Source organism: Somniosus microcephalus, chromosome 27 (assembly GCF_052327205.1).
Source record: "Somniosus microcephalus isolate GS21.2 chromosome 27, FLI_Smic_1.0, whole genome shotgun sequence".
Lineage (NCBI taxonomy): Eukaryota > Metazoa > Chordata > Chondrichthyes > Squaliformes > Somniosidae > Somniosus > Somniosus microcephalus.
In genome coordinates, this window is record NC_141013.1 from 3,624,311 (window position 1) to 3,635,537 (window position 11,227).

At 55.4% G+C, this 11,227-nt stretch overlaps 1 protein-coding gene across 1 annotated transcript; it reads left to right on the forward strand.

Moving 5' to 3' along the window:
- The first annotated feature begins 5,819 nt into the window (after window positions 1-5,819).
- LOC147099892 (uncharacterized) lies at window positions 5,820-9,515 on the forward strand. Its single transcript, XM_085968956.1, has 2 exons — window positions 5,820-7,091; window positions 9,432-9,515. Exons 1-2 carry the CDS (start codon window positions 6,066-6,068, stop codon window positions 9,513-9,515), a joined length of 1,110 nt encoding a protein of 369 aa, XP_085825082.1. The 5' UTR covers window positions 5,820-6,065.
- The last annotated feature ends 1,712 nt before the right edge of the window (window positions 9,516-11,227 follow it).

The following is an 11,227-nucleotide window of genomic DNA, read 5'->3' on the forward strand; positions in this document are numbered from 1 at the left end:
GGACACGGGGCAGTGAGCACAGGGGGTGATGGGTGAAAGGGACTGGGTGTGAGTTAGGACACGGGGCAGTGAGCACAGGGGGTGATGGGTGAACGGGACTGGGTGCGAGTTAGGACACGGGGCAGTGAGCACAGGGGGTGATGGGTGAAAGGGACTGGGTGTGAGTTAGGACACGGGGCAGTGAGCACAGGGGGTGATGGGTGAACGGGACTGGGTGTGAGTTAGGACACGGGGCAGTGAGCACGGGGGGTGATGGGTGAACGGGACTGGTTGCGAGTTAGGACACGGGGCAGTGAGCACAGGGGGTGATGGGTGAACGGGACTGGGTGTGAGTTAGTGCACGGGGCAGTGAGCACGGGGGGTGATGGGTGAACGGGACTGGGTGTGAGTTAGGACACGGGGCAGTGAGCACAGGGGGTGATGGGTGAACAGCACTGGGTGCGAGTTAGGACACGGGGCAGTGAGCACAGGGGGTGATGGGTGAACGGGACTTGGTGTGAATTAGGACACGGGGCAGTGAGCACAGGGGGTGATGGTGTGAACGGGACTGGGTGCGAGTTAGGACACGGGGCAGTGAGCACAGGGGGTGATGGGTGAACGGGACTGGGTGTTAATTAGGACACGGGGCAGTGAGCACAGGGGGTGATGGAGTGAACGGGACTGGGTGTGAGTTAGGACACGTGGCAGTGAGCACAGGGGGTGATGGGTGAACGGGACTGGGTGTGAGTTAGGACACGGGGCAGTGAGCACAGGGAGTGATGGGTGAACGGGACTGGGTGTGAGTTAGGACACGGGGCAGTGAGCACAGGGGGTGATAGGTGAACGGGACTGGGTGTGTGTTAGGACACGGGGCAGTGAGCACAGGGTGTGATGGGTGAACGGGACTGGGTGTGAGTTAGGACACGGGGCAGTGAGCACGGGGGGGTGGTGTGATGGGTGAACGGGACTGGGTTGTGATTTAGGACACGGGGCAGCGAGCTCAGGGGTGATGGGTGAAAGGGACTGGGTGTGAGTTAGGACACGGGGCAGTGAGCACAGGGGGTGACGGGTGAACGGGACTGGGTGTGAGTTAGGACACGGGGCAGTGAGCACGGAGGGTGATGGGTGAACGGGACTGGGTGCGAGTTAGGACACGGGGCAGTGAGCACAGGGGGTGATGGGTGAACGGGACTGGGTGTGAGTTAGTGCACGGGGCAGTGAGCATGGGGGGTGATGGGTGAACGGGACTGGGTGCGAGTTAGGACACGGGGCAGTGAGCACAGGGGGTGATGGGTGAACGGGACTGGGTGTGAGTTAGGTCACGGGGCAGTGAGCACAGGGGGTGATGGGTGAACGGGACTGGGTGCGAGTTAGGACACGGGGCAGTGAGCACAGGGGGTGAAGGGTGAACGGGACTGGGTGCGAGTTAGGACATGGGGCAGTGAGCACAGGGGGTGATGGGTGAACGGGACTGGGTGTGAGTTAGGACACGGGGCAGTGAGCACAGGGGGAGATGGGTGAACGGAACTGGGTGTGAGTTAGGACACGGGGCAGTGAGCACAGGGTGCGATGGGTGAACGGGACTGGGTGTGAGTTAGGACACGGGGCAGTGAGCACAGGGGGTGATGGGTGAACTGGACTGGGTGTGAGTTAGGACACAGGGCAGTGAGCACAGGGGGTGATGGGTGAACGGGACTTGGTGCGAGTTAGGACACGGGGCAGTGAGCACAGGGGGTGATGGGTGAACGGGACTGGGTGTGAGTTAGGACACGGGGCAGTGAGCACAGGGGGTGATGGGTGAACGGGACTTGGTGCGAGTTATGACACGGGGCAGTGAGCACAGGGGGTGATGGGGTGAACGGGACTGGGTGTGAGTTAGGACACGGGGCAGTGGGCACAGGGGGTGATGGGTGAAGCGGACTCGGTGTGAGTTAGGACATGGGGCAGTGAGCACAGGGGGGTGATGGGGTGAACGGGACTGGGTGTGAGTTAGGACACGGGGCAGTGGGCACAGGGGGTGATGGGTGAAGCGGACTCGGTGTGAGTTAGGACATGGGGCAGTGAGCACAGGGGGTGATGGTGTGAACGGGACTGGGTGTGAGTTAGGAGACGGGGCAGTGAGCACAGGGGGTGATGGGTGAATGGGACTGGGTCTGTTCGGAAACGGGGCAGTGAGCACAGGGGGGTGATGGGTGAACGGGACTGGGTGTGAGTTTGGACACGGGGCAGTGAGCACAGGGGGTGATGGGTGAACGGGACTGGGTGTGAGTTAGGACACGGGGCAGTGAGCACAGGGGGTGATGGGTGAACGGGACTGGGTGTGAGTTAGGACACGGGGCAGTGAGCACAGGGGGTGATGGGTGAACGGGACTGGGTGTGATTTAGGACATGGGGCAGTGAGCACAGGGGGTGATGGGCGAACGGGACTGGGTGTGAGTTAGGACACGGGGCAGTGAGCACAGGGGGTGATGGTGTGAACGGGACTGGGTGTTATTTAGGACACGGGGCAGTGAGCACAGGGGGTGATGTGTGAACGGGACTGGGTGTGAGTTAGGACACGGGGCAGTGAGCACAGGGGGTGATGGTGTGAACGGGACTGGGTGTGAGTTAGGACACGGGGCAGTGAGCACGGCGGGTGATGGGTGAACGGGACTGGGTGTGAGTTAGGACACGGGGCAGCGAGCACGGGGAGTGATGGGTGAACGGGACTGGGTGTGGGTTAGGACACGGGGCAGTGAGCACAGTGGGTGATGGGTGAACAGGACTGGGTGTGAGTTAGGACACGAGGCACTGAGCACAGGGGGCGACGGGTGAACGGGACTGGGTGTGAGTTAGGACACGGGGGCAGCGAGCACGGGCGGTGATGGGTGAACGGGACTGGGTTTGAGTTAGGACACGGGGCAGTGAGCTCAGGGGGTGATGGGTGAACGGGACTGGGTGTGAGTTAGTACACGGGGCAGTGAGCACAGGGGGTGATGGGTGAACGGGACTGGGTGTGAGTTAGGACACGGGGCAGTGAGTACAGGGGGTGATGGGTGAACGGGACTGGGTGTGAGTTAGGACACGGGGCAGCGAGCACAGGGGGTGATGGGTGAACGGGACTGGGTGTGAGTTAGTACACGGGCAGCTAGCTTTGGATGAGCTGAGGCCTACGGAGGGTGGAAGGGTTGAGTCCGGCCCGGAGAACGTCGGACTAGTTGAGCCTGGAGACAATAAAGCACTAATGAGGGTTTCAGCAGAAATTCTTTGATCATAATATTTACTGAGCGAACATAAGGAATAGGAGCAGGGGTCGGCCATTCGGCCCCTCGAGCCTGCTCCGCCATTCAATAAGATCATGGCTGATAGAGTGTCTTTATACCCTGCCTTCTTTAACAAAGCATTGGATGGTTTCCAGCAAGTCAGAATGAAAGTAGCACAAAGAGACCCTTCAGCAATCCACAAGGACCACGTGCATGTCAGGGCGCTAAGGTTGGCGCAGGCTTCGTGCTGGATTTGATATTGGAATCTTTTCCTCTCCCCTCTTTTTCATCTCCGATCAAGTCCCTGGAGCAGGCCTTGAACACACAACATTCTAACCCCACGGGCAAAGCGACTACCCAGTGAGCCACAGCTGACACCGAGACTACTGCATGAAGGATGGCCACTAGGAGGAGGGCAGAGGGGGCTGCAGACACCCGAACTGTGAACGTTATCTGAGGAAGGATGTTCTTGCCATGGAAGGAGTGCAGCGAAGATTCACCAGACTGATACCTGGGATGGCAGGAATGACGTATGAGGAGAGATTGGGACGATTGGGCTTGTACTCACTGGAGTTTAGAAGATTGAGAGGGGATCTCATCGAAACCTATAAAATTCTGTCAGGCCTGGACAGACTAGATGCAGGAAGGATGTTTCCGATGGTCTCGGAGTCCAGAACCAGGGGTCATAGTCTAAGAATAAGGAGTAAGCCATTTAGGACTGAGATAAGGAGGAATTTCTTCACCCAGAGAGTGGTGAACCTGTGGCATTCTCTGCCACAGAGGGCGGTGGAGGCCAGTTCATTAAATATATTCAAGAAGGTGTTGGATATATTTCTTAAGGCTAAAGGGATCAAGGGATATGGGGAGAAGGCAGGGACCGGGTACTGAATTTGGATGATCAGCCATGATCTCATTGAATGGCGGAGCAGGCTCAAGGGGCCGAATGGCCTACTCCTGCTCCTATCTTCTATGTTTCTATGTTTTTATGCCTTCAGGAGAGGGGCGCAAGGGACCGGGACGTAGGAACAGGTGGAGGCCATTCAGCCCCTCGAGTCTGTTCCACCATTCAGTTAGATCAGGGCTGATCCGTATCTTAACTCCATCCGCCCGCCTTGGCTCCGTAACCCTTAATACCCTCGCATTAACAAAAGTGGAAACAGAAACACAGCCAGGTAGAAATATTCAGATCTGCCTGTCACAACAGAAGCAGAGAATAGCAAAAGTGGGCAGTAACTGCGCTCATGATGGTGACAATCCTCGTTGAGCAATCTGGAGCAGAAACTCTTTATTGAGAACTCCTGGCCCATTAGCAGTGCTCCCAGATTATGATTAGGTTTTTTCATCTATTATTTCTGTTTAGCTTTGTACAGCCTTAAGTGAAAAACGTGACAAAGAAATTTATGAATACAATTAAATTCTCTATGAAATTATACTAATGCAGGGTGCTGCCATGGCGACAGAGTGAACCACTTGCGTTGTTAAGTATAGCCAATGATGTGTCTGTAAAAAAAAAATGCAATTTTGCGGAAAGTAATATGTAGTTACGATATGTGACTGATTAGAAGGTTCCATGGGAAAATCAATAAAGTCAGTAGTCACTGTTCATAGTACAGTGCGTAACTAGTGGCAGCCAGAGCAGGTCTATGCAGAGTAGAACTTAAGACAGAGATGGCTCTGTACTATTATATGACCTTTATTTCGGAAAAGAGCAAATTAGATCATAAGAATTAGGAGCAGGAGTCGGCCATTCGGCCCCTCGAGCCTGCTCCGCCATTCAATGAGATCATGGCTGATCTTCTATCTCATCTCCACCTTCCCGCACTACCCCCATGTCCCTCGATTCCCTTCGTGTCCAAAAACTAGCTTGATTGTAGTTTTGTTTTGTTCTTAGTTAAGAAAAAATAGCTTCCGTTATAGAACTCAGTACATGACCAGTATATTTTTAAAGAGATGCATTCTGTTAAGTGCCTCGGTCTGCCTCTGCCATTTAATTGGGACGAAAGGCATCATTTTACATTCTTGGAATCGAAGAAAGTCATTGTGGAATCAGAAACAAAGCGATGGAGGTACAAGATCTCACCAATTTGGTGTCTTCGCTGCTTTCTTCTCAGTCTTGAACTTGGGGCATATTTTGTTCGCTCTGAGGTACACCAACTCCGGTAGACATGGACGTGAGTGTCAGTTTCAGCTCTCACACTGGAGGGACAGCAGCCCAAACTAACTGTCCAACCCCTGTGGGCTCAAACTGTCCTCTCTTTTATTTTTACCTGCTGGGCATATGGGCTGAGGGGCAAAGGTTTCAGTATTTAACTTGCTGAACCTTAATAAAATGCTGGTTAGGTGAAAGGGCGGTGGAAGCAGGTTCAATAGTCGCATTGAAAAGCGAATTGGATCAATTCTGGTAGGAGCAGACATCCCAGGAATTCCGGGCCAGAGTGAGCTCCTGGACAAGTTGCGATCGCCGAGAAGGGTCGGAGAGGAATTCCCCAGTTTTTTTTCCCCCCAAATTGGCCCGGGTTTTTTTAATCTGATCTTTCGCCTCTCCCGGGAGATCACACGGTTTCGGGTGGGGCGGAGAGTGAATATATTGTGATTGTGGTAAACCACTAATCTGCCTGTACAGAACATGTCTGGGCATGCCTCAGCTGGCTCCGCCCCTGGCTCCACCCCTAAGCCCAGGTATAAAGGTGATTGACCTCCAGTCCCCCTGGCTTTAAGGATCGGTCTACCAGCAGAGGCATGCTCGTATTCTTTTGTTAATAAAAGCCTACTTGTTATAAGTTTAACTCTTAGTCTTCTGGAGTTATTGATGGCGCATCAATTTTATTAACAAAAGGTTTTGAAATGGAGCAAATCCTGAAACCGGAACGCCTGGAACTGGACCCTCAAACGGCGGATGCATCAAATAACTTCGAGCACTGGCTGAGCTGCTTCGAAGCATTCCTGCAGGCCTCCAGCACTACCGTCAGGACCGAAGCCGACAAACTGCTAGTACTGAACTCACGGGTGAGCCACCAAGTATATTCGATTATCCGAGACGCTGTATCCTACACGGCCGCTATCACGATACTAAAAGAACAATATACTAAGCCAGTCAACGAGGTCTACTCTAGACCCCTCCTGGCTACCCGCAAACAGCGACCCGGGGAATCGGGTGACGAATACCTACGGGCACTGAGAGTCCTCGGCCGGGACTGCAAGTGCAAATCGGTGACGGCCGCGGAAAATACTGATGACCTAATCAGAGACGCCTACGTCGCCGGCATCAGGTCCAGCTACACTCGACAGAGACTGCTAGAGCAAAGTGGGCTCAACCTGCAGAAGGCTGTGGCCCTTGCTAACTCGCAGGACGTGGCCCTCCGAAACATGGATGCCTACCCCCCCGACCATACGGCCCTCCCCGCCCCGTGGATGTCGCGGGGGCCGCCATCTTGGGACACGGTAAGGCCACAGGCCTGCGCCACGGCACCACCGCCATGGCCCACCTGCAGCCCAACTACAGCTGCGATGTCCAGAGGCTCAAAGTGCTATTTCTGTGGCCAGGCCAAGCACCCCAGACAACACTGCCCGGCGAAGGACGCGATCTGCTCCAAATGCGGAAAGAAGGGGCACTATGCCAAAGTGTGCAGGGCAAAACCGACCAACTCCAGCAGCGCCGCGTGTGAGCCGTGCAGGTCGCCATCTTGGACACCACCAGCCTCGTGTGAGCCGTGCGGGCCGCCATCTTGGACGTCACTTTGGGACCAGGCCCCTGACTCCCCCACTGCCTCGCGCGAGTACAACAGCAACCCACTGACCTCAACAATGGCCTCCATCATCCTGGACCAATCCAGGCCTCACCAACTGGCCAGGTCCACGATGGACATCAAGGTAAACGGTCACGCAACAAACTGCCTATTTGACTGCGGGAGCACGGAGAGCTTTATCCACCCCGACACGGTGCGACGCTACTCCCTATCAGTCATGCCCACGCGCCACCGGGTCTCTATGGCCTCCAAGTCCCATACGGCGGACGTCAGCGGCTACTGTGTAGCGACCCTGACAGTAATGGGCACAGAGTACAAAGACTTTAAACTCTTTGTCATGCCACAGCTCTGCGCCGCTGTGCTACTGGGACTGGATTTCCAGTGCCACCTAGAGAGTGTCACGATGGCGTACGGCGGGCCCCTGCCCCCACTTACAGTCTGCAGCCGGCAAAATTTAAAACAACCGCCGCGCACAATATGCAGCCTATCCACCCTGAAAGTCAGCCCCCCCCCCGTTGTTTGCTAATCTCGCCCACGACTGCAAGCCCATCGCAACAAAAAGCAGGCGGTACAGTGCCGGGGATAGAAGCTTCATTAAAATAGAAGTAGAGAGACTCCTGCGGGAGGGGATTATCGAGGGCAGCACCAGCCCATGGCAAGCCCAAGTAGTGGTCGTGAAGACCAGCGAGAAACAGCGCCTGGTCATTGACTACAGTCAAACAATCAATAGGTATACCCAATTAGACGCATACCCCCTTCCCCGCATATCTGATATGGTCAATCAGATTGCACAGTACCGGGTATTCTCTACCATTGACCTGAAGTCGGCATACCACCAACTCCCTATCAGGCCTGAAGACCGCCAGTATACTGCCTTTGAGGCAAACAGCCACCTCTACCACTTCCTCAGAGTCCCCTTCGGCGTCACCAACGGGGTCTCAGTCTTCCAAAGGGAGATGGACCGGATGGTTGACCAGAACGCGCTGCAGGCCACTTTTCCCTACCTGGACAATGTCACCATCTGCGGCCATGACCAGCAGGGCCATGACGCCAATCTAGAAAAATTCCTCCGAACAGCCCAGCGCTTAAATGTGACATACAACAAAGAAAAGTGTATGTTTCGCACCACCCGCCTCGCTATCCTTGGCTGTGTAGTGGAAAACGGAGTCATCGGCCCCGACCCCGACCGAATGCGCCCCCTTCTGGAACTACCCCTGCCTCACTGCCTCAAAGCCCTGAAGAGATGTCTGGGGTTTTTCTCTTATTACGCCCAATGGGTGCCCAATTACGCGGACAAAGCCCGGCCCCTTATCAAGCCAACCTCCTTCCCCCTGGCGGCAGAGGCCCGTGCAGCCTTCACCTGCATAAAAGAGGACATTGCAAAGGCTACAATGCACACCGTGGACGAGTCCATCCCCTTCCAAGTGGAGAGCGATGCGTCTGACTTCGCCCTGGCCGCAACCCTTAACCAGGCGGGGAGACCCGTGGCCTTCTTTTCACGAACCCTCCAGGGCCCCGAAATTAGACACTCCTCAGTCGAAAAGGAGGCCCAGGCTATAGTGGAGGCTGTACGGCATTGGAGGCATTACCTGGCCGGTAAACGCTTCACCCTGCTCACTGACCAACGATCAGTAGCATTTATGTTCAATAACAAGCAGAGGGGCAAAATCAAAAACGACAAGATATTGCAGTGGAGGATCGAATTATCCACCTACAATTATGATATCTTATACCGGCCTGGGAAACTTAATGAACTCCCGGACGCCCTATCCCGTGGAACATGTGCCAACGCACAGGTCGATAGGCTACGGGCCCTCCACAACGATCTCTGCCACCCGGGGGTCACCAGGTTTTACCACTTCATTAAGGCCCGCAACCTGCCTTACTCCATCGAGGAGGTCAGGACCATGACCAGGAACTGCCAAGTCTGTGCCGAATGCAAACCGCACTTTTATAGGCCAGACAGGGCGCACCTGATAAAAGCCACCCGCCCCTTCAAGCGCCTAAGCGTAGATTTTAAAGGGCCCCTCCCCTCCTCTGACCGCAACACGTATTTCCTCAACATCATTGACGAGTACTCCCGTTTCCCGTTCGCTATCCCCTGCCCGGACATGACCAGCGCCACAGTCATCAAATGTCTCAATGACCTCTTTGCCATATTCGGTTTTCCCAGCTACATCCATAGTGACAGGGGCTCGTCGTTCATGAGCGACGAGCTGCGCCAGTACCTGCTCAAAAAAGGGATAGCCACGAGCAGGACCACCAGCTACAACCCCCGGGGTAACGGACAAGTAGAAAGGGAGAACGCGACAGTGTGGAAAACCGCCATGCTAGCCTTAAAGTCCAGAGGCCTCCCAACCTCCCGCTGGCAAGAAGTCCTCCCCGATGCGCTTCACTCCATACGGTCACTACTCTGTACCGCCACGAACGCCACCCCTCACGAGAAAATGTTCGTCTTCCCTAGGAAATCCACCTCGGGGACATCGCTACCGCCATGGCTGACATCTCCAGGGCCCGCCTTGCTCAGGAAGCACGTGAGGAGCCATAAAACAGACCCCCTGGTCGAAAGGGTCCACCTCCTCCACGCCAACCCACAATATGCATACGTGGCGTATCCTGACGGGCGGGAGGACACGGTCTCCATACGAGACCTCGCACCCTCAGGTGCCACCGAAAACACCATTACCCACTACCCATTACCATTACCCACTACCATTACCCACGACACACCCCTAGAAGGGAATCCACATCTAACCCAAGTAGACGGCACACCAGGGCCCTGTGGCCCACCCTTATACACCCACCGACCCCGCACCCACGAAGACGACACGCCGGTGCTCCGGCCCACTGATACGCTTATCAATTACTTCATAAAAGGTGATGAGTCGAAGAAGAGACGATGAGTCGAAAGAAGAGATGAATAAGGCTTTTATTAGCTAAGAAGAGACCATGCTTCTTCGTGAGTGACTGAACAAGTCTGAACGAAACCCACACAGTGGTGGGTGGAGTCAGCTGAGGCATGCCTCCATACACAGCGCCACCCAGAGGTGGCAATATACAATACAGTGGTTTACCACATTCACCCCTTGTTTAATGTGAAGTCCGGCGGGGTGAAGGGTACTACAAGTTAAGTCTATCAGGAGGCCTTGTCTGACGTCCTGATCGTCGTGGTGGCGGCGGTGGTGTTGCAGCATCCGACGTCGGGTCTGGTGTCTGGGTGGTTGGCGAAGATTCCTGGGGCTTTGGCATGCCGTCTGCAGGGGTTGGGTTGGGAGGGGTGGTGGGGGATAACAGTGGTAAGGGGGATAACGGTGGTAAGGGGGATAACGGTGGTAATTCAGGGGTACCCGAGGGTGCGAGATCTCGTATGGAGACCGTGTCCTCCCGCCCGTCTGGGTATGTCACCCAGGCATACTGGGGGTTGGCGTGTAGGAGGTGCACCCGCTCGACCAGGGGGTCCGTTTTATGCGTCCTCACGTGCCTCCGCAGTAGGACGGGCCCAGGAGAAGTCAACCATGCCGGTAGCGAGGTTCCCGATGTAGACTTCCGGGGGAAAACGAACATTTTCTCATGAGGGGTCGCATTAGTGGCAGTACAAAGCAGTGACCGAATGGAGTGAAGCGCTGCAGGGAGGACCTCCTGCCAGCGGGAGGTCGGAAGGCCCTTAGATTTTAGTGCTAAGAGGACTGCCTTCCAAACCGTCGCGTTCTCCCTTTCCACCTGGCCGTTCCCCCGGGGGTTGTAACTGGTGGTCCTGCTCGTGGCGATACCTCTTGTTAGCAGGTACTGCCGAAGTTCGTCGCTCATGAACGATGAGCCCCTGTCGCTATGTATATAGCTGGGGAACCCGAACAGAGCGAAGATGTCATTCAGACACTTGATGACCGTGGTACTGGTCATGTCTGGGCAAGGGATGGCAAAGGGGAAACGGGAGTACTCATCAACTATGTTGAGGAAGTACACATTGCGGTCAGCGGAGGGGAGGGGCCCTTTAAAATCGACGCTCAGGCGTTCGAAGGGGCGGGTGGCCTTGATCAGGCTTGCTCTGTCCGGCCTATAGAAGTGCGGTTTGCACTCGGCGCAGATTTGGCAGCTCTTGGTCATGGTCCTGACCTCCTCGATGGAGTAGGGCAGGTTACGGGATTTGATAAAATGGAAAAACCTGGTGACCCCCGGGTGGCAGAGGTCATTGTGGAGGGACTGCAGCCTATCACTCTGCGCGTTGGCGCATGTACCACGTGATAGGGCATCTGGGGGCTC

Bases quoted from the DNA above. Each gene is read 5' to 3' on its own strand.
- LOC147099892 (XM_085968956.1), top strand. From the start codon at position 6,066: ATGGAGCAAATCCTGAAACCGGAACGCCTGGAACTGGACCCTCAAACG. The intron at 7,092-9,431 runs GTAAACGGTCAC...CGTCTTCCCTAG, and splicing joins GGTCCACGATGGACATCAAG to GAAATCCACCTCGGGGACAT.